This window comes from Bubalus bubalis, chromosome 20, assembly GCF_019923935.1.
Source record: "Bubalus bubalis isolate 160015118507 breed Murrah chromosome 20, NDDB_SH_1, whole genome shotgun sequence".
NCBI classification, from domain to species: Eukaryota; Metazoa; Chordata; class Mammalia; order Artiodactyla; family Bovidae; genus Bubalus; species Bubalus bubalis.
This window is the reverse complement of record NC_059176.1, coordinates 2,976,196-3,003,013: the sequence shown is the minus strand read 5'-3', so window position 1 is coordinate 3,003,013 and position 26,818 is coordinate 2,976,196. Positions and strand designations below refer to the sequence as shown.

Genomic DNA, 26,818 nt, shown 5'->3' with positions numbered 1-26,818 from the left:
GACTGTGTTAGCCTAACGCAAAACTCCGCGTCTATAAAGTGCAGATGTTTGCATTCCCTCCCCCACTGCGGGGCATCCTGAGTGCTGTGTGTTTGGCCATTTGCTGACGTTGAAGTGGAGCACGTGGCTCCTCCTGGTTGTCCTCCCGAAGTGGAGGGGAGCACGTTCGGATCCGTGCCATTAGGATGACTCAGGGGTCTCGGGGTCCCTGGAAAGCCACATGAATTTCTGGGCAAACTGAGCGAGGGGAGTCTTTTCAGAAGGAGAGTCCCCTCTGCAGTTGTCGAGCACTGGGGGCCGGGGGCGCCTGTGTGCGCTTCCCTGGAGAGAGAGACACCTACTTCTGTGTACTGTATACAGGTGTGTGGCCCAGCTACATCGGAATGCTTTCTATTTTTTGTGTTTCATGCAATTTTTTTGTTTATAGTCTTTAAATGTGCTTTTCAGTTTGTTTTTTTTTTTTCCTTTCTTTTTAAAATTCTGCGGACAGCGTGTCACAAAACAAGTTGTTCTAAAAAAAGCCGCAAGTGTAAGAAATGTTACAGTAAATGTATTTCTGTATATGGTGTATATATGTGTATACACGTGATGATACTGTATATTTACTGGGTAGAAGTCTAGGAAGCAGGTGGTGTAAACACACCTGCTGATAAACCCCATTCGTGATAGTAGAACGCAGATGCTACCTGTGCCCTTGATATGTTTGAACATTTTCATGCAAACGTTTGTGCCACAACTCACGTCTCTTTCCCGTTGCAGTTGAGTGCACACTTGTCAGAGTGTGTCAATGCCCCCAGCACCTGTAGTTTTAAGCGCTATGGCTGCGTTTTTCAGGTCAGTATCCGACATTCGTCCTTCCCAGTCGCTGACATTCCGCCATGAGAGAAAGTTAACTCTGTTGACATTTTAACGTGCAAGCTCTGAGCTTTCCGTTTTGTTATGGCACCGAGTCACCGAGTCACCAGCTGCACACGGGTGACAAAGCCGCGTGCAGCAGCCGTTGGGGGCCCGCTTTTCAGGCCGGGGGTGTCGTGAGACTTCAGGTGGACACCTGTGCTGAGGGGGAGTTAATGCCTTAGCAGAGGGATCACAGTGAAACCAGCAGGACGTGGGGTGGGGTCTCTAGAGACTGTGGCACCCCGGACATGGCTTCGCAGCGTGTGTGCTGGCGCACGGCCGTGAGGCTTGCACACGCGTGTGTCCTTAGTGTGTCCCACGCACACGCCACACCTCCCGGACTGCCGGGCGCAGAGGAGTCGCCTCCACTGCCACGCCTGCGCCGTGAGAAGCCGGTTCCTGGTTTTTTTGTTTTTTTAACACACCTGAGACTCCTGGTGGATTTGAACTAGTTTTCATTTAAATGTATGTCTTGATTTTAGAACTATCAAAGGTCAGTATATACTTCAATTAAAGAGTTTTAGTTTTGATTTTTATGTATTATCAATACATTATTGTGAAATCAGTACAGGGATATTAGCATCTCAACATTTTCTTAGAAAGTGATTTTTTTTTTTAAACACACCTGAGGTTGCTAGTGGATTTGAACTAGTTTTCATTTACTATCAAAGGGCAGTACATACTTCAATTAAAGCACTTTATATTTGATTTTTATGTATTATCAATACGTTATTGTGAAATCAGTGCAGAGATATTGGCATCTTAGCATTTTCTTAGAAAGCAAAAAGCCTGAGAGTGAGGACGAATGTAGCTTGCCCTCTGCTCGGCTCTCAAGGAGACTGAGCCCTCACCGCTGTTATGTCGTATGTACTTACACACCATTCATTCTGTGTATGTATATATATATGTTGATATTTAGCAATACTTGTATGAACATATATATATGAATATTCTATGTACAGAGTATATGTTTTGGAGATCATAAAAATGCTTTCCATGGCTTTTAAATTTTCCAATATCAAAAACAAATTACATTCTTATACCAATTATTTTCTTAAATATATGAAGTACTGTTTCACGTGCTCATTATTGACTCTGAGATGGTCTACATCTTATGTACTCTGTAGATTGTTTATGTTCTGTACGTAACTTTCTAAATATACTTAGAATAGTTAGGGACAGTACATTTTCTGATACTAGTGTTTCACTAGTAAGTATTTAACTAGTAAGTTAATATCCTAATAGATGACTGAGAATCCTACTTGGATTACACATTCACTAGATTATTGTAGGACCATCTAGTTACGACTTGCAGATGTCTCGACGTTTTCCATTTATATTTTTGCGCAGGAAACTTACTAAGGAACAAAAGGGATATGTCTGAAATTTAATTTCTTACTGTTGGAAGTCTGAAGCGTAGGTAAATTGAGGGGTGAGTGAAGCCCACGGCCTCGAGGCAGTGGGCACGGAATCGCAGCGCCTCATCTTTGAGCTGCTCGGTTCCTCTCGGTGCGGCCCTCTCGCCTGCACACAGTAGCTCAGGGGCCACTGAGCACAGCCCTCCCAAGGCTGGAGATGCCCTGTGACCCTTCCCCGATTCAGTCCCCACCTTCATGTGTGGTGTTGGCGTGAGGTCGTCTGAGGGTCTGAGCCTCTGACCGAGGGAGGCTGGCTGACCGCGTCTCCTCTTCGTTCTCAGGGGACAAACCAGCAGATCAAGGCCCATGAGGCCAGCTCCGCGGTGCAGCATGTCAACCTACTCAAGGAGTGGAGCAACTCCCTGGAGAAGAAGGTACGCCCTGCCGTTTCTGGCTTCTGCCGGCTTCTAATAATTTCTTCATATTGTGTGAAGAAGAAAACCTTTTTATTTAGTAAGGGGTTTTGGATAAAAGAAACAGCATGAAGTGTCAAAAAAGTAAAGTTCTTTTCAAGCGATCTTGAGTTTATAAATGAAGGTATGTGGTTTTGTCAGCTTGCTAGCTTGCTCTTTGTTTTTCAGTTGCCAAGTGTGTATAAAGTGCTTTTTAAAAACTCACATGGTGATTCTCTTAGTATTGAGTTAGAACAGGGATGGTCACTTCCAGCCTGCACCTCCCAACGCTGTCTTTTTGTAAATAAAGCTTTATTGAAACACGGCCACGCACACTTCGTCAGTGTGGTCTATGGCTGCTTTCACACCGGGATGGCAGCGTTGACATGGAGACCGTGTGGCCCACACAGCCCCCAAACACTGCTCTCTGTTTGTTTACAGAAAGGCCGCCAGCTGCGGTCTGGAAGGGCACCAGTGTCCCATGCATGACCCTCCTCTAAGAGATGGGAGGGAAGGACGTTTCCACATCACCAGTTCTGTTCCGTTTTTGTGTTTGGACCGTGCCAGGCCTTCACTGCAGTGAACGGGCTTAGCTGCCCCGCGGCACGTGGGATCTTAGTTCCCCGACCAGGGATACAGTTGATTGTGGAAGTTTGGGGGGCCGCACAGCCCCTCCCCAGACACACCTGCCCTCCTGGGTGTCTCCTCGAAGCCCTGCTGTGGGGTCTGCGCTCCTTAGCAGGCGCCTGCCCACAAAACACTCCTTCCTGGGGGAGTTTGTTCTGTGGTGCTCAGCTCACCAGGCCTGTTTTCCCAAAGAAAGGATGAAAACCTCCAAGGCTTGACAGAGAAGAAGGTTATAGATCTCCCAGTGTGGCTTGTGGCTTGTATACAAAAATAAGAACTTAATTTGATATTCAGCAAACATGTGTTGAGAACGTTTGATGGGAGGCCGCTGGAATGAGTTACGGCAGCCCCGGGAGTTGATGTTTGCTTTCTAAAGGTTTGTAAAGATTTGACTATCTTGTTTTGAGTGTTAAACCCAAGCAATTTAAAATGTAAATGTGCTTGAAGGAGTGTAAAGTTTTAAATCAAAAGATGTTTATTAAATATGACATTAAATATTTTTTTAGTATAAATGCTTAAGCTGGAGATGAGAAGCTGTGAAAGGCTTTGTGTGCTGTGTTTACACGCGCGTGGGACAGGAGGAGCTTCTGTTTGACCATGAAATAGAATCTGTGTCACATGAATGATTTATAACTTTCCCATGAGCACATATTTGCTCTGAGTTCAGCGATGGTTTACCTATGAATCCCTTTTTCTCCTCTTTTTGAAGAATGCTTTGTTTTTGCATTTTCAAACTGTAGGCGTGGATCGCAGGGCTTTTGGTCTCTCACAGATACAGCTTCTCATTTATCTAAAAGGTCCTTCCTTTCCTGTAAAGTGAATTGGTTTCGCTCCAGCTGTGCCGGTTATGGAGCCGCGGCGTGGGGCTTGGGGGTGCTCACCCCTCAGTTGTAGGTGGGGCTGTCACCAGGAGGGCTCCCAGGGGTGCAGGAGGGGGAGATGGGGGTCATCCCGTCCTACGCCCTCCTGCCCTGCCACCCCAGCACCCTGAGAGCATCCTCTTTGCACTGTTGGAAACCCTGGGACCCGGCTGCACAGCCCACATGCCCTCCCTGGCAGTCCTCCCCCTTGCACACACCACACACCAGCCAGCGGGGGGCAGATTTGAAACGTCTGTTCCCGTGGCTTTGCTCAGGGGTGAGCCCCTCCCTGAGCCCACCCCCCCAACTAGGGACAGCCAGGCCTCTGCCCTGCACATCTTTCCTTGTGTCCGTGAGAAGCTGGCATCTCTTCTCTGGGCCCAAGAGCAGACCCGGACAACAGATGGAGATGTGTGTGTTTTCTTAAAGTGAGAATTTGTTTCTCAGCATGGAATTGTTCAGTTGGATCTTGAGTTATTTTGTTCATCAAGGGTAGAAAATAGAATATTTGAGTTGATTCAGAAAGACCAATTACTATATTCACAGTCAAACTTAAAAACAACAGCAACAACAAGAACAAAACTGTTTTATAAAGTCCAGACCTGAAAACACCCATCTTGCATTTTAGGAAAGCTTAAGTCACAAGGAAGTCTTAGAGTGCCCCCAGACAGGCGGGGGTGGAGGGTGTGCTCAGGGAGGAGAGTCTCGGGGGGGACCCTGCTCGGTCTGCTGCGTGGATTCTGGGAAACACGGCTGCCAGTGGGCTTCCCTGTGCCTGCGGCATCTACCTGGTGGGCAGGTGAAAGCGGGGGTCTGCTGGCACCCAGGGGCTGGGATCCTTGATTAAAATATGTAAATAAAACTGAGTTGAAGGACAATCCCTCCATAAAGACATTAAGAGTTTGCTGTGGCGGACTCCCTTGGGGGCGCAGTGGGTAGGAATCTGCCGGTCAGTGCAGGGGAAACAGGTTCAATCCCTGGGTCAGGAAGATCGCACATGCTGTGGAGCAGCTCAGCCTGCGCGCCCTGGAGCCCATGCTCAGCAGCAGGAGAGCCACCGCAGTGGGGAGCCGGAGCCCGGCACCGCAGAGCAGCCCCAGTCAGTCAGTGCAGGCGCCCAGTCGTGTCCAACTCTTTGCGACCCTGTGGACTGCAGCATGCCAGGCCTCCCTGTCCGTCACCGACTCCCGGAGCCTCCTCAAACTCATGTCCATGGAGTCGGTGATGCCATCCAACCATCTCGTCCTCTGTTGCCCCCTTCTCCTGCCTTCAATATTTCCCAGCATCAGGGTCTTTTCCAGTGAGTCAGCTCTTCGCATCAGGTGGCCAAAGAGTAGCCCCAGCTCACTGCAAACAGAGAAAGCCCATGTGCAGCAAGCAGCACAGTCCCAGCACAGCCAAAGATAAAGTTAAATAAATAAATAAAAATTTTAAAATGAGAGAGTTTGGTGTGGCAGGATGTGTGATGGTCAGTGTAGGTCAGGTAGCCTGATCCACGGCAGAAGTTGCCATTGGTTTGGGGAGTATCACCAAGAGTCGTATGAAGGCGGCCGGCCTGTGTGCACGATTGCTCTTTTTGGGGGTGTGAGGCTACAGGGCCCAGGAACCGTGTCCATCTTCAGCAGATGGGAATGAGGGAGTTGTAACTTTAGAAAAAGCAAAACACCGCTGCCAGCCACTCATGCCCCAGGCTGGATGCTGCAGGCTGGTCCTGTGCGGGAAGCCGAGGACCAGTGAGGCGGCCTGTTTGAGGAAGGAGAGTCCATTTGTGCTGCGTGAAACCCTAGGGGAGTTGAAATAGATATTGCGGGTTTTGTATTCTTTTCTAAATACGTTTGTTATAAATAAAACAGACTGAGACAGTGCCCGAAAGGCACTGCCTCCCAGCAGGACGCTGACTTTGGGCTGGTGGTTCCTCACAGGGTCGAGGTCAGGAGCCAGATGCCGCCTGAGATGCCTGTGAGCTGTCTTATGGCCAGATGGTCCTCAGGTGCTGGCAGCATTAGAGGGCACCTCCGAGTGGAGCCGCGACGGAGCGTGCCGTCTTCTGGGCGGGGGTGGGGGGAGGTAGGGGGGCCCCAGCGCTTGTGGGCGGAGAAGGCCATGGGCAGAGGGAGCGTTTCCAAGGGTCTGCCCTTGGTTTCCCGCATTGGCTGGTGGATTCTTCAACCACTGAGCCACCAGGGCCGTCCAGAGTGCCCTTGTACAGGGAACATTGTGAGAAGACGCCTTGTAGAGTCGTCCTTGAATTCCTCACCCCGGGGCTTTTAAGTCCTGTGTAAATTGGTTCTTGGGAGCTGATTATTTTTCAGAAAGGAACTTTGAAAATGTCAAAGGTGGGCTTGGAACTGCCCCCAGCAGGCCCTTCCTGGACCGCCATGGTCTCCCAGCCATCCCATCCCCTGGTGTCCATCCCATCCCCCCAACACCGCCATCCCCTGGCGCCCCCAGTTACCCCGACACCCCCGCCCCCAGAACCCCCTTCCGCCATCTGCGCCTCCTCTCTGGGGCGGCGGGCTGCCCCAAGGATTCCCTGAGCCACGTGTGGGACCCTCCCCTTCCTGCTCCCTCATTCTGCTGAGAGCTGCTCACAGGGCGGTGAGTGGTCCACTGGTAGGTGTGAAATAATTTAGTGGGTTGCAACTAGCATTTTTGAAAGTAAAATGGAATAAAATAGAAAGTGCCAGGTACGTTATAGTTGATTAGGACAGGTCGGTTTTGGGATCCTGTTTTTAGGAATAGGCACCTGTGTTGAAGGCACATACCGAGAAGCTGAGCTGCAGGGAGGTGTTTCCCACTGTTTTCTCATCAGAGTTTGAAAGCCACTCTGATAAAAGATTTATATGTTTTCAGCAAAATCTTTAGAAAGCGTCCTGCTTGCTCTGAAAGGCACTCGGCTTATCTTACTTGACTCCTAGGAAAGGTTCTGAGAACCACAGTTCGGGTCCCTGTTGAACGGCCAGAACCCCCGTTTCCTGTGGGGAGGGGTTTGTTCCTGGAACTCCTTCCAGTGAGTGCACAGAAGGCCCGTGTTGTCAACATTTCATGACTCATGTTAGAATTGTTGTCAATTCACATTAAGACCGTGGTGTTTGCTTAATTGGAGGCTCTCTTTTTTCAGGTTTCCTTGCTGCAGAACGAAAGTGTAGAAAAAAACAAGAGCATACAGAGTTTGCACAACCAGATATGCAGCTTCGAAATTGAAATTGAGAGACAGAAGGAAATGCTTCGAAATAATGAATCCAAAATACTCCATTTACAGGTAAGAGGTGTAAGACTATGGCTGGGTCGGAGGGGATACGTCTGTGTTCTCCGCCAGGACTTTCCCAGGGAGACATCTGAGCCAAAGCCCTGACCTTTGTCCACAGGGCAGCTTGTTTCTCTTGCTTAAGTGAAACTTGGGGAAGTGGCCTGGGTGCATGGGTAGCCTGGGTTTGTGGGGCGCCCTGGGTTCACGGTTGACCTGGGTTCGCAACTGGCCTGGGTTCACAGGATGGCCTGGGTTCGTGGGGCACCCTGGGTTTGTGGCTGGCTTGGGTTCATGGGTGATCTAGGTTCACAGGGCAGCCTGGGTTCGTGGGGCACCTGGGTCCGAAACTGGCCTGGAAGGCTGCAGGCGCCCCTTCTGCCTGTTCCTGGAGGCCCGGCCCCATCCCCTCTCCTCTGTGCCTTTGATTCATTGTTGGTGAAATAAGACCAAAGCCTAGGTTTTTTAAAATTAGTTGCTTTTATGAATATTATCTAAGATTTCATGTTGTTCCTGAGTAGCTGTGTGTAAAGTTTCACTTCCTGAAGTGAACTGAAGCCAAGCTGTTTTGTTCTGAATCTTCCAGCGACGCAGGTACTCATATCACTTTATCTCCCCAGAGTGACCCAAAGGTACCTCCATCCCAAACACGTAGGCCCTCGCAGCTCTGAGAAGGGTGACACCTAAACACGCCTGATTAGATTGTGGCTCCTGGTCTCTGTGACCCGCTCAGGCTTCCATCAGGTGCTTGTTGTAGGTTATTCTTCCAGACACTGTCCTCACACTGGCCGATTCGGGGTGCCTTCAGGCTGATCGTTCCTGTGTGTGCCACACACTTGGGCGAGAATCATTCCTGTGTCGCCAGAATGGTCCTCCCGTGCCTGTGGCCAGTGTTTCCCTAAATTACCTGGAAGATAAAATAATTCTAATAGCTCAGAGTCACAGCATCTTGGAAATCGTCTTGCCTCCTCCTGTCTTATTGTTGAGGTTAGTTATAATGCTTTGAATTGCATAGGGATTTATTAAATTAATTTCATTTGTATTAAACTTGGTGGTTGTCCAGAGACAAGGAAAAGCACTATGAAACATTAGGTTATAGTCGAAAAGGTGCCAGGCACAGGTATTGAATCAAGCCAGGAAAGCAGGGTGCCACGTGAAAGAGCGGCAGGGCTGCTGCGGGAAGCCGCGGGCGCTGCTGCGGGCCCGGAGGCGGCGGTCAGCACGCTGGGACCAAGGCCTGCGCTGCCGTCCGTGAGCAGGGCCCGCGTGCGCAGGCTGGCGGCGGCACCCGGCCCAGGGCCTGGAGGTGCGCGGGAGGGCCGAGGAAGTGACCCCGTGTTCGAAACCACTTGTTAAGCGTATCAGCAACTGAAGGAAGAATGAGTAGGTAGGGGTTCATTTTTTTTTTAATTTAGTTCTTATTTTAATGTAATGGCTTCCAAAGTTTTTTTATTGAAGTGCAGTTGATTCACAGCGTTGTGCTAACTACTGCCGTACAGCAGACAGAGTGGCTCAGTTACACACACGCGTGCTGTTGTGCAGCCGCTCAGTCGGCTCAGTTACACACACGCTTGCTGTTGTGCAGCCGCTCAGTCGGCTCAGTTACACACACGCGTGCTGTTGTGCAGCCGCTCAGTCGGCTCAGTTACACACACGCGTGCTGTTGTGCAGCCGCTCAGTCGGCTCAGTTACACACACGCTTGCTGTTGTGCAGCCGCTCAGTCGGCTCAGTTACACACACGCTTGCTGTTGTGCAGCCGCTCAGTCGGCTCTGACTCTTTGCGACCCCATGGACTGCAGCACCCCAGGCTTCCCTGTCCTTCACCATCTCAAACTCACGTGCATTGAGTCCATGATGCCATCCAACCATCTCATCCTCTGTCACCCCCTTCTCCTGCCTTCAGTCTTTCCCAGCATCAGGGTCTTTTCCAGTGAGTTGGCTCTTCGCATCAGGTGGCCACAGTATTGGAGCTTCAGCTTCAGCATCAGCTCTTCCAGTGAATGTTCAGGCTTGATCTCCGTTAGGATTGACTGGTTTGATCTTCTTGCAGTCCAAGGGACTCTAAGGAGTCTTTTCCAGCACCTAAATCCTTTAGCACTCAGCCTTTTTTCCAGTCCGACTCTCATGTCTGTATATGACTATTGTAAAAACCATAGCTTTGACTAGATGCTTCTGTCAGTAAAGTGATGTGTATACATTCTGCCTTTGTTTAGCTCTTTATTTTGTGTTGGGGTATAGCCAGTTAGCGGTGTTGCCACAGATCCAGGTGAGCAGTGAAGGGACGTAGGTGAGCATTCTTCTCTGTTATGACTTTCCCCAGGCTGTTGCACACAGTTCCCTGTGCGGCACAGCAGGGCCCTGTGTATCTGATCTACGTATGATAGTTTTCGTTTGCTGACCCCAGCCCCCCACTCCATCCCTCCCTCAACCCCCTTTCCCTGGCTACCACCAGTCTGTCTCTGTGTATGTCGGACTGTCTCTGTTTTGTGAAAGAGTTCATTTGTGTCCGATTTTATATTGCACATGTAAGTGACATCATGTGGTATTTGTCTTTCTGACCTCACCTGATAATCTCTACTTTCATCCCTGTTGCTGCCATCTGGCATTATTTCACTCTTTTTATGGCTGCGTAGTATTCCATTGTGTGTATGAAGAAGTAGGTTCATTTATAACCAAAAAAAATGAGAGAGTCCATACTGAGGCCATGGGTGCCCTCCACCACCGTTTCAACAGAGCCTGGCTCAGCCCTGCACCTCAGTCGCCACCGCAGAGCCTTCCGGCCGCCAGGGGAGGGCTCACTGGCTGGACCGTGGCTCAGGACGCCGCCTGCCTGGCCGCTGTTGCGTGTGGCCGCCTTGCCACTCTCTCCACGGTGGGCCGGACCTTCTTCCCACCTCCTGTCCCGACTCTGGCTCCTCCTGGGACACCTCAGATGGCAGGGTAGACGCCACCTCCTCCAGGAAGCCTTTGCCCAGCCTGTGCCTCGGACCACTTACTGGTGACAGGCCTGTAGCTCTCTGCATGGTGTCCTCCCTGTCTGAACCCTGAGGACGGGCTTGGAAGGAGTCCACACGGAGTGCAGCGTCCTGACAGCCCTGGGCAGGACAGCCAGAGGGGCTTAAAGAAGTGGAACCAAAGAGTGTGTTTGGTTTTCCATCCCTGGAAGGGTAGTTTGTTAATACTTTACTCGTAAAGAACGTTTCTGTTCTGTCTCTTCTGTGCCACGTGGCACATGGGGTCTTGGCTCCCTGGTGGCGGTTGAACCTGTGCCACAGCACTGGAAGCGCACTGGAGCGCCAGGGAAGCCCCTTTCTCCTTAGACAGTTGGGTGGCGCGGTGGTCCCGGTCAGTGAGTCCCACCCGTCCCCGGGCCCCTTGCTGAGCCCGGAACCCACCCACGTCGGCCGAGTGACAGACGGGGATGCAAGGGGCCCGAGCGCAAGACGGAGAGGCTGGCGCCCTGTGAGCAGGTCTCCTGACGAGGGTGTACTTACGTTCTGAACGGTCTGTGCCACGTGTCTCAGCTCCTGAGCCCTTTTTTCTGATAAAACCCTCACCTGCATTTAAGGTCTGTGTTTACAAAGACACGGCGGCAGCTGGGTGGAGACGACTCGTCAACCATGAGGTTGTGTTCGCTGCATCCTCCAGGGAGGGTGGGTGGGTCCGCATGGTGCCTTCACCCACAGCCTCCACCCAGCCAAGGGGCTGCTCGACAGCCACACGTGTCGCTCCTCCCCTGGTGTGGGAGGAGCGCCTCCTAGGTACTGGGTGGGCCTTGTGTGTGTGTGTGTGTGTGTGTGCACGCGCGCGTGCATGCGCTTACAGTCCCGTGTCCCCTCCTCCCCGGCCCCGTGTGTCTGTGTGTGTGTATGTCTGTGTGTGTGTGCGTGCGTGCACCTGTGGTCCCATGTTCCCTCCTGCCCAGCCCCGTCTGTCGGTGTGTGTATCTGTGTGTGTGTGTGTGCACGCGCGCGCACATGCGTGCGCCTGTAGTCCCATGTCCCCTCCTACCCAGCCCCGTGTGTCTGCGTGTGTGTATGTCTGTGTGTGTGTGCGTGTGTACGCCTGTGGTCCCATGTTCCCTCCTGCCCAGCCCCGTGTGTCTGTGTATGTGTGTGTGTGCGCGCGCATGTGCCTACAGTCCCGTGTCCCCTCCTCCCCGGCCCCGTGTGTCTGCGTGTGTGTATGTCTGTGTGTGCGTGCGCCTGTGGTCCCATGTTCCCTCCTGCCCAGCCCCTTGTGTCTGTGTGTGTATCTGTGTGTGTGTGTGTGTGCACGCGTGCGCACATGTGTGCGCCTGTAGTCCCGTGTCCCCTCCTGCCCAGCCCCGTGTGTCTGTGTGTGTGTGTGTGTGTGTGTGCGTGCACGCGTGCGCACATGTGTGCGCCTGTAGTCCCGTGTCCCCTCCTGCCCAGCCCCATGTGTCTGTGTGTGTATCTGTGTGTGTGGGGGGGTGTGTGTGTGTGTGCGTGCACGCGTGCGCACATGTGTGCGCCTGTAGTCCCGTGTCCCCTCCTGCCCAGCCCCGTGTGTGTGTGTGTGTGTGTGTGTGTGTGTGTGTGTATGCGCCTGCGGTCCCGTGTCCCCTCCTGCCTGGCCCCGCCCGCTGACTCCTCGCCCCTGGTGTGTAGTGGGGGCGTCGCGGTCGCTTCTGTCCCCAGAGCTCCTCGTGGCCTCGGGCCGCTGTCCCGTGCAGTCCCCGCTGGGGGGCTCGGAAGTGAGGAGCAACAGCCTCGGCCGCTCCGCCCCGCGCTCACCCCGGGCTCCAGCAGCCCCGCGGGCCCCCTCGGAGCCGTGCTGGCCGTCTAGCTGTCCGTCAGCGCCCTCCGTCCTCACGGGCCCCCCGGCAGCCCGGGTGGTTGCTTCGCCACTGGGGCGGGTTGAGGGCGGTCGGACGCTCGTGGTGGCTGTAAGTGTCGGGCGTGTCAGCAGCACTGGCCGCAGAACGCAGGCTTGTGAGCCGGCTGTGCCTCTCAGCACGTGTGCTTAAAAATGAAGCGCTCCCAGTGTGCAAAGAAGTGTTCTTTAGAGAGGTCATCTTTACTTTTTAGATGTTAGCTGATATCAGGGTTTCTTGGAAAGATGAGGAAGATTAACGCTGTACTTTTTACCCCGAAAAGTAACGCATGCTTACGTGTTTGTTCCTTCACGGCTATTAAGAGCCAGCAAAGGTGCTGAAACTTCGAGGTTTAAAAATAGGCCCCCAAAAGGAGAAGTGATCGTGGCAGGCCCCCGGGGCTCCCCCTGCTTGGCCCGCGGCTTTGGGGTTGGCCCCCTCGCCCCACAGCTCCAGGGACTAAGCCGCCCCACCTCAGGTGCTCTATTTCAAAAATGCAGATTGTTTTTAGAGGTGAAAACCCTTCAGGTCCCTGGCTTCATCTACAGGTGGGCAGGCCAGACCTGCTGACTGGACCCCCCCGTTCAGCCCCAGGCCCCCTTCCTGTGACGGTTACAGGTGTGCTGGTCACGTGCTTCTGGAAGAGGGGGTTTCTGAGTGGTTTAAATCCAGCCTCACGTCGACAGCCACGAGTTTGTGAGCAGAGCTCTTCTGCCACGGGGGGCACAGGGCACTGGGCACGGAGCGCATCGAGGGAGAGACCCCCCCCCATAGGCACTGGCCTCTTGGCTTCACTGGGGGCCCGAGGACCCACCACCCACCCGGGCCCTGTCCTACTGTGGGAGGCGGTTTCTCTCTGCAGCAGGGGCAGTGCGGGGACTCAGGGGTTCTGGTGCTCCTGGCAGCCACAGAGACAGTGGCCCTGGAGGCTCACAGTTCCACCCCTGCTGGTCACTTGATCTTTTATGGGACCGAGGCCTTCACAGGCCCAGCTGAGACGCTGGGAGAGGGACATGGGGGTTGCATGCCCTGCAGTTGGGCCTCGGGCCTAGGTCCCTGAGGGCCCGTGGGCCTGAGCCGAGGCGCCCTGTGGGGGCCGGCGGGGGCTCTGCAGAGGTGCGGCCCTCACAGCAGGTCCTAACCGTGTTCTGCCTTTCTGACACTTTGATTTGGAAGCGAGTCATCGACAGCCAAGCAGAGAAACTGAAGGAGCTCGACAAGGAGATCCGGCCCTTCCGGCAGAACTGGGAGGAGGCAGACAGCATGAAGAGCAGCGTGGAGTCCCTCCAGAACCGGGTGACCGAGCTGGAGAGCGTGGACAAGAGCGCGGGGCAGGCAGCGCGCAACACAGGTGAGCCCGCGCGTCCCAGGCCAGTGCTGGGGCCGGCTGTGCGGGAGAGCGGGCACAGACGTGCGCCTGCAGGTGACCGGCTTCCTGCGCCAGGCACAGAGCGCAGGGCGGACGCCAGCGGGGCCGGGCCTGCGGGCGGAGGTGCAGGGCTGCGCAGGAAGGCCAGAGGACAGAAGGCGACCAGCAGGCGGCAGGGGACCCGGCCAGCCCGGCAGCGTGGCTGATGCCTAGAGCTGCCTGGGCGTGGAGCGGGGAGGGGGTTGCTGAGCGAGTGTCCTAAAACCGCCTGAGCAGGATTAACCGGGAGGAGCCCGATTATGGGGATGCACGTGGGGCCGGATTAAGCTGGCCAAGGAGCCGAGCAGCTTCGATTCCGGGGGGATCGCCCCGAGCTGGGGAGCCGGGGGCGGCAGACCAGTGCTCCGGGGTGTCCCCGCCCCGCAGGCTGAGGCTGGGGGTCCGGGGCGTGCGTCTCCGGCCCCCCATGGGCGCGGGCACCTCCACCCCCCACCCCGCGGGCCGGCCTCCGTGGGTCACGTGTGTGCGCGCCCGCCGTGTCTCCCGCCAGGCCTGCTGGAGTCGCAGCTGAGCCGGCACGACCAGATGCTGAGCGTGCACGACATCCGCCTGGCCGACATGGACCTGCGCTTCCAGGTCCTGGAGACCGCCAGCTACAACGGCGTGCTCATCTGGAAGATCCGCGACTACAAGCGGCGGAAGCAGGAGGCCGTCATGGGCAAGACGCTGTCTCTGTACAGCCAGCCCTTCTACACCGGCTACTTCGGCTACAAGATGTGCGCCAGGGTCTACCTGAACGGGGACGGCATGGGCAAGGGCACGCACCTGTCGCTCTTCTTCGTCATCATGCGCGGCGAGTACGACGCACTGCTGCCCTGGCCCTTCAAGCAGAAAGTGACGCTCATGCTGATGGACCAGGGGTCCTCGCGGCGGCACCTGGGGGATGCGTTCAAGCCGGACCCCAACAGCAGCAGCTTCAAGAAGCCCACTGGGGAGATGAACATCGCCTCCGGGTGCCCCGTCTTTGTGGCCCAGACTGTGCTGGAGAACGGGACGTACATCAAAGACGACACCATTTTTATCAAAGTCATAGTGGATACTTCGGACCTGCCGGACCCCTGACGCGTCCCCGGGGCGGCGGATCGAGCAGAAGGCAACTCCTCCAGGGGGTTTGAACCGGCCGTCTCCACCGAGGTCCTCGCGCTCAGAAAAGGACCTTGGGGGACGGAGGAAGCAGCAGAAGGCGGCCGCGGGCCGGCGGGAGGAGCCACGCGTGAGGACTCAGCCAACACGTTTTGTAATAGACTAGCAACACTTCACTCTGGAGAATTATTTATCCTTCGACGAGATAAATACTGCTGTCAGAGAAGGTTTTCATTTTCATTTTTAAAGATCTAGTTAATTAAGGTGGAAAACATATATGCTAAAGAAAAGAACCATGAATTTTTTTCTTCCTTAAACTTGAACACCAAAAAAAAAAAGAACACATACACACCACACACACACACACACACACACACACACACACACACACACCTGGGGATAGCTGGACATGTCAGCATGTTAAGAAGAATTTATGAAATAATAATGCAATTCTGATATATTCATTCTAAAATTCAAGAGTGCAATCTTGTTTCAAATATAGTATATTGTCTATTTTTAAGGCCTCATCTGGTCTCTGTTTTAATAATTTGTTTGTCAGAAGACCCTGAAGTACACCTAGGTCTTTTTTGAAAGTCTCTAAATTCAGAATCATTTTTTAATTTAAAGTTCTAAGATAATTGTTACTGCAAACATTTTATTTTAAAACGTTGATAGACTGATATTTCTTGGAAGAAAATGTAAAATATCAAACACTGGTTATCACTTGTGATAGGAAAGAGAATATTCAATCTGTTGTTATTTCTCGTTAGAAATGTAAACCTTCAATATCTGTCGTAGTTAATGACACTACTTCAAAATTACTATGAAAGGAAAATTGCTCATGGATGCTGTGCATCATTTTCAGATTTATAATTGTTTTCACCCTAAAATAGGGCATTAGTTGAACTTTGGAGTTCTAAACAAAATCCTGTAGGTTTTTAAAATTCTGCCCCATGTGTTCAGACACGCTCTCTCTTGCTGACAACACCGACTTCCGTGTCCAGCGTTGGGGGTGGGCAGGCGACTTCGCGCTGACGGCGGCCACAGCAGAAACCGTGTTCCCCATCCAGTCATAACTGCTGCATTCGCTCCAGCCTTTGCGTAGAGATGGTGGCATCCTGTACACGTGCCTTAGATGTGACTTGCTGCTTCTCGACCCCAGCTTTGTGTTCCCCGTGATTCCAGAAGGCGATGGTTCAGCCAGACTCTATCTTGACCACTAACTAGACCTTTGCCTGCTCGGGGGGCCTCCCACAGCCCCGTCCGCCGGCCCCCCCGGAGCCTCCGCCGCTTCGTCATCCCAGATTCCAAATCTCTCGGGCCCACGGGCACAGGCAGAGCCGGGCAGGAGCTGCGCCTTCGTGTCCCGGGCGCGGGCGCCCAGATGCCCGCCGCAGGGCCCTCTGAGCATTCCAGAGACCGCCGACCCGGGCCGCAGGGCTGGGCCACGGGCGTCCCGGGGCCGCCCTCTCACGGGTGGGGCGGACCCGGGGCCCGTCGTCTGGCTGCGCCTGCCCGGGGCGCCTCTCACCCCGTTCCCCTTCTCTCAATGGTCCAACTGTGAAGAGCGGGCCTGCCCTGTGCCCCTGCTATGCACCCCGCTCCATGGGTGCTCTTACACTGATGGGTGCTACACGTGACGGGTGCTTCTTAGGCGAAACCAATGTGTGTGAACCGCGCATCTGTGCCGCTCGTCCAAGAGACGCGCCCACGACGGGCCAGCCGGCCGCGCACCCCAGACTGCCTGCCGCGGGCTGCCGGCGGCCGCGGGGGCGGCCAGGGGTGCCCGGCGGCCCGCGTCTCTGGTGCTGCCGACCGCCCTGGGTGTGCCTTCGCCCCAGTGCCTGCTGGAAGCACCTCCTCTCCACCGCGTCCCTGGGCTTCCATAAGTGACCTCATGGGTTCCCAGCACCCGCCCGCCCGCAGTTACAGCTCCGTCGTCTTCATCTCCGTTTCTTTCCCTCCCCACCCCCACCCCAGTTGCTTTGAGGCCGGATCGCGTCCTTGGTCCCGCCGCCCCCCTCCACCCCTGTCCGCTCACAGAGGAGGGGCTCCTGCAGGTGCTGCGGGACCACTGCTCCCTCGAAGGTGCCTGGACTCCCGGGGCTCCAGGCGGCCCCCACCTGGCCTCCAGACGGTGTTCCCGGGAGGCCAGAGGTGACCGAAGGGGACCGCCTGCCACTTCCTCCTGCCTCACTAGAAGGACGGACAATACTGACAGAAGCAGCATCTCGGTCTGTTGTTATAAAACAGTTCTTTCCCCGCCCTGGGTGGGGAGCCTGTCGGCAGCACTCCAGAAGCATCTGGCCAGTGGGGGGGAGGAGGCTTTCCAGGAGCCCCTCTAGTGGGAGATGGACCCCCACGCCACCCCCGGAGCCGTGGGACCCGGCTCACTGTGCTCGGGGCGGACGCTGGGACGTGGCGGGAGCTTCAGGCTGCGGTGAGCCGCGGGGAAGCCGGCCGCGCAGCGGGGCGCCGCTCTCGTGGTCTATCTGACGTTGGGCCCCCTCCAGCCCCACCTCCACCAGGCCCCGGCCAAGGGATGGGTTTCAGACACGGCACACAGATGCGTTTTCGCATTAACTCAGTATCAAGTTCCCCACGGAACAGGCCGTTCCAGTGCTTTAGAGGAACCTCGGTGAGTCCCACGCGGGGTCGGCCCGCCTGCGTCCCGGCCCCGTCGCCTGTCGTGGAAACGGAGACCCGCAGGGCCCTGGCGGCCGGGAGAGGGTCTCGCCTGCGGGTGGGGGCCGGGGGGCCGGGGTCGGGCCCACCTGGGCCTCTGTCACAGGTCAGGGGTTTTCAGTCGGCGGTTGTATCGGTGACACGGAGACAGCAGGGACGCCTGTGAATTGTTCACAGGCCCGTCCCACGGGAGGGTGGCGCGGTCACTGTGCAGGTGGGTGAGGAGGGCCGCCGTCTGCCCCCCGCCCAGCCCCAGAGCCCCGCCTCGGGCTGAGCAGGCGGCTCCCCTGTCCTGGAGGCGGGCCCCACCAGGCCCTCAGACGGCAGCAGGGGCCCGAGTGGCCATCCTGGCCAGAAAGGGGCAGACGGTCTCCTGACAGCTCGTCTCCGCAGGGTCCCCAGCCATCTGGGGCCCCGCGTCCCTGTCGCCCCCCGGCACTCAGTGTCGAGGGATGGTCTCCCGTGCCGGGCCTGGCATCCAGCCTGCAGCCTGCGGGCAGCCGGCCGAACCCTGAAACAGCAGGCGCGGGCCCCCGAGCCTACCCCAGGGGCGCACACCTCCAGCCACCCAGGCCCGCTGTGCCTCCCGGCCCGCGCCCGGAGGGGCACCTGTCACCCTGAGCTGGCCGTGGACTGCTCCAGCCCCAGCATCTCCACCTGCCGTCACGGGCGCTGGCCAGGGACCAGGAGAGCCACGTGGGGCTCAGCCACACCTCCGCCCTCCGAAACCCGCCCCTCTGCTGGTGCTGACCGCCAGGGCTGGAGAGGGCTCAGGCAGAGCCTGAAGGGGAAGTCCAGGCGCTCCTTTGCTCCGTGACCTGATGGCGGAGGAGGGGGGGGGTGTCCGTCACCCAGTCTGCTGCTCAGCCCAAGACCACGGTTCTGCTTTCTGTTCGCAAATCTCGATAGCTCTGTTTCTTCCAAAGTAGATCGTGTCCCCGAGGGTCCAGGTCGGATGGGGTCAGCTGGGAGCTGCAGCCAGGGCAGGTGGCCGGCCGTCTCTGCGCTGGTTGCCCCTGGCGAGCTGGGGCGGCAGGGGTGGAGGCGTTTCTGCTGGCCTCAGTGCCCGGGGCGAGGGGTCAGCCCATGGGCAGAGGCCCGGGTGAGTGGCTCGAAGCAGTGCCCGCATTTCATTTCTGCTGCTGCTGCTGCTGCTGCGTCTAGTCTGTCTTGTGAACTCGCAACAAAAGAGGTGGAGTCCAGGGTGGCTGCACCACTCCTGCACTTAGTGGTGATCTGTTCCCAACTCGTCCCTTTAGACCAGTAAGATAACTTCCACAGCAAACTCAACGACTTAATTGGTAAACACAAAAAGCTGGCATTATTTTCCAGGATTTCTATGCGAATTACCTGTAGAGTTAACAGAGTCTGTGGTCAAGGAAGTGTACATCCATGTAGACACTTTTGAGAATCGGTTCTTTCTCTGATGGCACACCTCTGCGTTCAGTTCTCTTACCCAAAACAAAGACCAAAGAAGGCCAATCTCTCGTGTGACTCTGTATTTTTAATCTGCCTGTTTTAAAAAAATAAAACCTTGCGTCTGTACAGCCGCTCGCTGTGAGGACCCATCTTGACAGTCCAAGTGATTGTGACCAGTGACCACGTCCCGTGTTCTTCTGCTCTTCTGAGAAAAAAACACAAAAGGACCGTGTGAGTTATTGCCCAGCAATAATCATGTTGTTAACTGTGGGTCAACAACATGTCTGACTTCCTGATAGCATTATTATGTTTGATATTTTTGTTTACTGTATATCGTGTGTGGTTTTATTTGGTATTTATTTGTGTTTTGAGGTCTTGCAACGTTTTTGTGTTCCTGATGCTAATAACTGAAGTTTGTAAGAGTGTAGAATGCCCAACTTTGAAATGCTGAAACTGTCTCATTAGAGGAAAATAAACCTGACTGAGGAGTCTCGGCTTCTTTCTCAGCTCACTCTCAGAGGCCCAGCACCATGGGGCCAGCCTCCCCAGGTGGTCACGGGGGCCCAGCCCTGGCGCAGGAAGCCCCGCTCCTCCCATGAGGCTCCCCCTGAGTCAGCAGGCGTGGGGGCTGCCCCAGTACCCCAGGCACAGCACGAAGGCCCCGGGCTCTGCCCAGCCCCCCACAACCCCTGCTCCTCCGTGTATCACCCCCACAGCTGTGTGGCCCCCCTAAGCCCACCCTGCGCTCTGCCGTCTCCGCATGGCTGGCTTGTGGGGCGCCGGGGCCTCGTGGGGGTGTTTCCAGGTGAGGACTGACGGCCTCTGCATTCCCCCCCACACACAGCATCAGTGCCGGCCCGGCGGTGGCCTGAGTCCCTGCAGAGCTCCAGTGGGCTGGGGGCCGCGCCCCGAGCCTGCGTCACTCTATCAGACGCTGGAGGTTGAGGGGAAGCTGTGAGGGGCCCAAACCCCACACCCAGCCTTGCTCCTGAGCAACCCCAGGGCCGCAGGTGGGGCCTCGGAGGGTAGAGCACAGAGACCCGGGATCTGAGGACCGGAGGGCTGCTGGCCCCAGGTGGAGGTTCAGGACTGCGGGCAGGGCCCCCGCCCTGGGCACCTCTGTTTCTTCTGCTCCCAGACATTCATTAGGCCGCAGGAGACCCAGAGGAGGGGCAGTGGTGCAGCGGGGGGGACACGCTCAGCCAGTGGTGCCCACACCCCTGGGCAGAAGTGCCTCGGGGCGACCTCGGCCTGTTGGACAGGATGGGCAGCCGGCCACGACACAGGCTCTGGTCATTCAGCTGCGAGTCCTCCCACCATGGACGGCATGGGGGTGGGAGGGACCCTCGGCACAGCACTGGGCTCCAGGGCGCCCCCCCAAGCCCCTGCCGGGTTTGGAGCCTGGTCACCCCGTACTCAGCCCCCAGGTCCACTCGCTTGTCGTGGCCCGGCTGGTCCCCTGGGTGGCTGGGAGTGTCTCTGACTCCGGCTGTGGCTCCCCTGGGCCCAGCGGCCCGTGGTGTTTCCCCTGACTGACCACCCCCCGCATACAGAGGCCGCGGGGACAGGCGACACGTTAACCCCCACTGGAGGGGCGGGCAGGTGGGACAGTGCGGGCCCCTGACCGACCCTTGCCAGAACCCTCCCCAAGGTGGGGGGCTCAGCCACCCGCTGGGGGCAGTCTCCCGGGTGTCGCCTGCCTGGCGTGCACACGTGGGGAAGGGGCGGCCTGGCAGGGACTGAGGCCCCCTGGGGTGGCCCTCGCACACCCCGCGCCCCCCAGGCTGTGAGCGGGCACTGCTGCCTGGCTCTGCAGGCGGAGGAGGAAACAGACCAGCTGAGCCGCCGGCCCACAGCACTCACACCGGGCACAGCCCGCATCCGAGCCTGGCACACCCCCGCCCCCGCTGAGCCGCCAGCCGCCCACCTGGGCCCCGCTGGCTGACGGGTGGTCCGCTCAGCCCCTCCCAAGCTGGGCGGAGACCCCGGTTCACTCCCTCCTGCGCTCCTGCATGTTCATGCCGAGCCCAGCCCCCAGCACGCCCACCTCACCTCTGCGCGCTCCTGCCTCAGGCCCTTTACGCCAGCTGTTTCTGCCCAGGTGGGGCTGGCGTAGCCCCCTCCTCATGCAGGCCTGCCTGGCCACCTTGCCTGAGGGCTCGCACACGCCCTGCCCCCCGCAGGCCTGGCGCCAAGCGTGTGGATGAAGGAGAGGCCCACCGAGAGGCCCAGAGGTTGCAGGGAGGCTGGAGGCCACAGGGAGGAGTTTCCCAGGGCTCCGCACCCCTGGGCTGGCAGGACTGAGCGGGACAGCAAGGCCTGGGAGGTGCCCGGCCAGCCTTGGGGGAGTGCCAGCCTTCCCTCCCCCTCGTGAATATTTTTGAACTTCTGGTGTTCCAGGCGGTTCCCGCGCAGTGTGAACAAAGCCCCAGGAGCCCCACCGGGCAGCAGTCAGTGGTGGATGCTGACAGTGGGTGTGTGTGTGGCCAGGGTCGGGGGGTGGCCCTGTTCAGACACTGAGAGAAGGGGGCCCTGCTGATGGGGGCCGTCCTCACCCCTCCTCCCGGGATCCAGGAACTGAACCGTGCGAGTCGGAGCTTCGGGCCCTCCAGAGGGACACTAAGGCCCAGAGAGGTGCAGGAATCTGCCCAAGGTCACACAGCTAGTCAAGAACAAAAATGCAGGAGAAGGAGCTGGGGAACTGGCCTGGGGGTGGATCTGTGCCCACGGAGTGGGGGTGCGGGGGGAAGCCTGCGGACCATGGCTGCGGGCAGAGGAGGGCCACCCCGACCCTGGGGGCAGCAGGACAGTCGGTGCCCTCAGCCAAGGGGCGCTGCAGTGGCTGCTGAGGCCACAGGACTGGCACTCAGCTGGAAACTGGACCCTTCAAGGGGGCGCGGTGGCCTAACGGGGGTGGGGGCGCTCCAGCTCTGCCAGGGAAAGGTGACCACAGAGGGCAGTCAAGCCAAGGCAGAGCCGGACACATACGGGGACCCTGGGCCCACCCGTGCCCGAAGCAGCTGTGCAGCGGACCTCCTAGTTACTGGGAGAAGTGCTCCGGGATGTGTGTCTTTGCCCACTCTGACCCCGTCCTGCCTCCGCTCAGTATGGCGCGTTGGGCAACGGATGCTCCTACGCCGAGCCCAGCAGCCCCGGCTCCTCCTGTCCTGCCCCCGTCAGTCTGACCTGGAGCTGCAGCTGTGACCTCATACTTCGAGTCTGGCTTTACCACCACATCTTCCAGGAAGCCTGCCTTGACTGCTGTGAAGGATGGAGCTTCCTGTCAGCCCTACAGGTGACCAAAGTCAAACTCAGGACCATAAAGACCCACCTTCCCCATCCCAGGCTGGGCTGGGGGCCAGCCCATCAGGTAGATCCTGCACTGCTGAGCTCCTGAGTGCCCCATCCCAGCCAGGAGAAAGGGTGGGACAAGCTGGTGGGCTCGCTCCCTCCCTCCCAGTCAGAGAAGTCGCTGTCCCACGGCAGAAAGTGATCTGAGTGCCCCCAGCAGTGGGCTCCATCCTTGGAGGAAATACCTTGTGTGGGGGAGAAGCAGAGACTAGTCAGAGAGAAAAGCGCCCAGGACAGGAGGTCTGCAGGTGAGGGTGGCCTGGAGACAGGCAAGGGGGAGTCACTCCCCTTCACTCTGCCTGCACACCCACCTCCACAATCTACCCTTTGACCCGTCCTTGCATGTTAATTCATGAACCACAAGGGCATCCTGAAGCCAGGGGCCCACTCGCCATTCCTTTCCCTCCCATCAACCATAACCAACCAGGCATCATGCGTTGGTCTCCCACCATCCACCGATCACCCCATTCATCTCACCATTCATTCCCAGCCTGTCCCCTAACAATCAGTTCACCATCCACCCATCACCCATAAACCCGTCATCCAGGTTACCAAGCCCCATCCATCTGCCCACCCACTCCCTCTCTGCCATCCCATCACCAGCAAATCCATCCACTCCCCACCACCCACCCCCATCCCTGTATCCCATAGAGAGAGCCAGGCACCCTTCTCTCCGATTAAACACAGCCATCCACCCGGTTTCATCCTTCCACATCCCCCATCCTCCACCCATTCACCCATCCTGCACTCATTCACTCTGCTCACCTGTCCATCCACCCATCCATTTATATCCGGTCACCACTCTACCCTCAGCCAGCCAGCCACCACCATTCTACTGATCGCTCATTCACCTGCGTCCCATTTGCCATTCATTTATCTGCCATCGATACCTTCATCCACCATTCAGCTCATTTACCATCCATTTCCATCCATTCACCATCAAAAATCCACAGACTTGTTTTCATCATTCAGGTATGACCTAAATCAAATCCCGCTATACAGGGGAAGTGACCGATTCAAGGAATTATATATATATATATAATATATATTTACATATGTAATATATATTTATAATATATAATATATAAAGTATATATATTATATGTATGTAATTTAATTTATATATAATATAAATATATTAATTATAATTTATATTTATAGATATTAAATATATAAACAATATTTTATATTAATATATATTATATATAATATAATACATTAAATATATATTATAATATATCTAAATATATATTATGTTATATATAAATTATATATTACATATATATGTACATATATATTACATATAATATATTATGTATGTTATTTATATTTATATTATATACATATACTATATATAATATATATTTTAATATTTAATATTTTAATATATAATGTATATTAACATATAAAATTGTTATTATATAGGTTATATATATAGATATATATAGATTATATATAGATAGATAGATTCAAGGAATTAGATCTGATACACAGAGTGCCTGAAGAACTATGGACAGAGGTTATTGACATTGTACAGGAGGCAGTGGTCAAGACCATCCCCAAGAAAAAGAAATATAAAAAGGCAAAATGGTTGTCTGAGGAGGCTTTACAAATAGCTGTGAATAGAACAGAAATGAAAGGCAAAGGAGAAAAGGAAAGATATAGCCATTTGAATGCAGAGTTCCAAAGAATAGCAAGGAGAGATAAGGAAGCCTTCCTCAGTGATCAGTGCAAAGAAATAGAAGAAAACAATAGAATGGGAAAGACTAGAGATCTCTTCAAGAAAATTAGAGATACCAAGGGAACATTTCATGCAAAGATGGGCTCAATAAAGGACAGAAATGTTAGGGACCTAAAAGAAACAGAAGATATTAAGAAGAGGTGGCAAGAATACATGGAAGAACTGTACAAAAAAGATCTTCATGACCCAGATAATCACGATGGTGTGATCACTCACCTAGAGCCAGACATCTTGGAATGTGAAGTCAAGTGGGCCTTAGGAAGCATCACGATGAACAAAGCTAGTGGAGGTGATGAAATTCCAGTTGAGCTATTTGAATTCCTAAAAGATAATACTGTGAAAGTGTTGCACTCAATATGTCAGCAAATTGGGAAAACTCAGCAGTGGCCACAGGACTGGAAAAGGTCAGTTTTCATTCCAACCCCAAAGAAAGGCAATGCCAAAGAAACTTCAAACTACTGCACAACTGCACTCATTTCACACGCTAGGAAAGTAATGCTCAAAATTCTCCAAGCCAGGCTTCAACAGTACATGAACCATGAACTTCCAGATGTTCAAGCTGTATTTAGAAAAGGCAGAGGAACCAAAGATCAAATTGCCAACATCCGCTGGATCATTGAGAAAGCAAGAGAGTTCCAGAAAAACATCTATTTCTGCTTTATTGACTACGCCAAAGCCTTGGAGAAGGCAATGGCACCCCACTCCAGTACTCTTGCCTGGAAAATCCCGTGGACGGAGGAGCCTGGTGGGCTGCAGTCCATGGGGTCGCAAAGAGTCGGACACAACTGAGCAACTTCCCTTTCACTTTTCACTTTCATGCATTGGAGAAGGAAATGGCAACCCACTCCGGTGTTCTTGCCTGGAGAATCCCAGGGATGGGGGAGCCTGGTGGGCTGCCATCTCTGGGGTCACACAGAGTCACACACGACTGTAGTGACTTAGCAGCAAAGCCTTTGACTGTGTGGGTCACAGCAGACTATGGAGAATTCTGAAAGAGATGTGAATACCAGACCACCTGACCTGCCTCTTGAAAAACCTGTATGCAGGTCAAGAAGTAACAGTTAGAACTGGACATGGAACAACAGACTGGTTCTGAATCGGGAAAGGAGTATGTCATGGCTGTATATTGTCACCCTGCTTATTTAACTTCTATGCAGAGTACATCATGAGAAATGCTGGGCTGGAAGAAGCACAAACTGGAATCAAGATTGCCGGGAGAAATATCTATAACCTCAGATATGCAGATGACATCACCCTTATGGCAGAAAGTGAAGAGGAACTCAAAAGCCTCTTGATGAAAGTGAAAGAGGAGAGTGAAAAAGTTGGCTTAAAACTCAACATTCAGAAAACGAAGATCATGGCATCTGGTCCCATCACTTCGTGGCAAATAAATGGGGAAACACTGGAAGCAGTGAGAGACTTTCTTTTTCTGGGCTCCAAGATCATTGCAGATGGGGACTGCAGCCATGAAATTAAAAGACGCTTGCTCCTTGGAAGGAAAGTTATGACCAACCTAGTCAGCTTATTAAAAAGCAGAGACATTAACTTTGCCAACAAAGGCCCATCTAGTCAAAGCTATGGTTTTTCCAATAGTCATGTATGGATGTGAGAGTTGGACTGTGAAGAAAGCTGCTGCTAAGCTGCTAAGTCACTTCAGTTCAGTTCAGTTCAGTCGCTCAGTCGTGTCCGACTCTTTGCGACCCCATGAATCGCAGCACGCCAGGCCTCCCTGTCCATCACCAACTCCCGGAGTTCACCCAGACTCACATCCATCAAGTCAGTGATGCCATCCAGCCATCTTATCCTCTGTCGTCCCCTTCTCCTCCTGCCCCCAATCCCTCCGAGCATCAGAGTCTTTTCCAGTGAGTCAACTCTTCGAATGAGGTGGCCAAAGTACTGGAGTTTCAGCTATAGCATCATTCCTTCCAAAGAAATCCCAGGGCTGATCTCCTTCAGAATGGACTGGTTGGATCTCCCTGCAGTCCAAGGGACTCTCAAGAGTCTTCTCCAACACCACAGTTCAAAAGCATCAATTCTTCGGCGCTCAGCCTTCTTCACAGTCCAACTCTCACATCCATACATGACCACAGGAAAAACCATAGCCTTGACTAGACGAACCTTTGTTAGCAAAGTAATGTCTCTGTGTCCAACTCTGTGCGACCCCATAGACAGCAGCCCACCAGGCCCCCCCGTCCCTGGGATTCTCCAGGCAAGAACACTGGAGTGGGTTGCCATTTCCTTCTCCAGAAGAAAGCTGAGCGGCAAAGAATTGATGCTTTTGAACTCTGGTGTTGAAGAAGACTCTTGAGAGTCCCTTAGACTGCAAGGAGATCAAACCAGTCCATCCTAAAGAAAAGCAGTCCTGAATATTCATTGGAAGGACTGATGTTGAAGCTGAAACTTCAATACTCTGGCCACCTGATGCCAAGAACTGACTCATCCGAAAAGACCCTGATGCTGGGAAAGATTTAGGGCAGGAGGAGAAGGGAACAGAGGATGAGATGATTGGATGGCATCACCAACTCAATGGACATGAGTTTGAGTAAATTCTAGGAGTTGGTGATGGACAGGGAGGCCTGTACCTTCCCACCATCCTCCACACACCAGACACCAGGTGCCACCGGTCTGCCACCATCCACAGTCCACCAGCCTAGGAGGCAGGAGGGCCTGCCTGGACCCGGCCCCTGGACAAGCCAACACACGGCCCCAAAATGCAGGCAGCTGAGTGCAGCCCGAGCTGCATCTGGGGCAGAGAGGCGCCCCGCCCGCAACGCACCGTTTCCTTGGGAAATGGTGCCCTCAAGCTCCCTTTATGAGCGCCTAAGGTCTTC

At 54.7% G+C, this 26,818-nt stretch overlaps 1 protein-coding gene across 3 annotated transcripts in view; it reads left to right on the top strand.

Annotated features, from left to right (window-relative positions):
* TRAF3 (TNF receptor associated factor 3) overlaps positions 1 to 19,384 on the top strand; it is a 120,027-nt gene extending 100,643 nt beyond the window's left edge. For 2 of the 3 annotated variants that reach the window (XM_025271677.3, XM_044933277.2), the window contains 5 exons: positions 760 to 834; positions 2,597 to 2,689; positions 7,316 to 7,456; positions 13,456 to 13,630; positions 14,199 to 19,384. In XM_025271677.3, coding sequence (XP_025127462.1) covers positions 760 to 834; positions 2,597 to 2,689; positions 7,316 to 7,456; positions 13,456 to 13,630; positions 14,199 to 14,770 — 1,056 coding nt within the window. In that variant the 3' untranslated portion in view covers positions 14,771 to 19,384. The remainder of the gene's footprint in view (positions 1 to 759; positions 835 to 2,596; positions 2,690 to 7,315; positions 7,457 to 13,455; positions 13,631 to 14,198) is intronic. The other variant, XM_025271678.3, reaches the window with a different exon arrangement.
* The last annotated feature ends 7,434 nt before the right edge of the window (positions 19,385 to 26,818 follow it).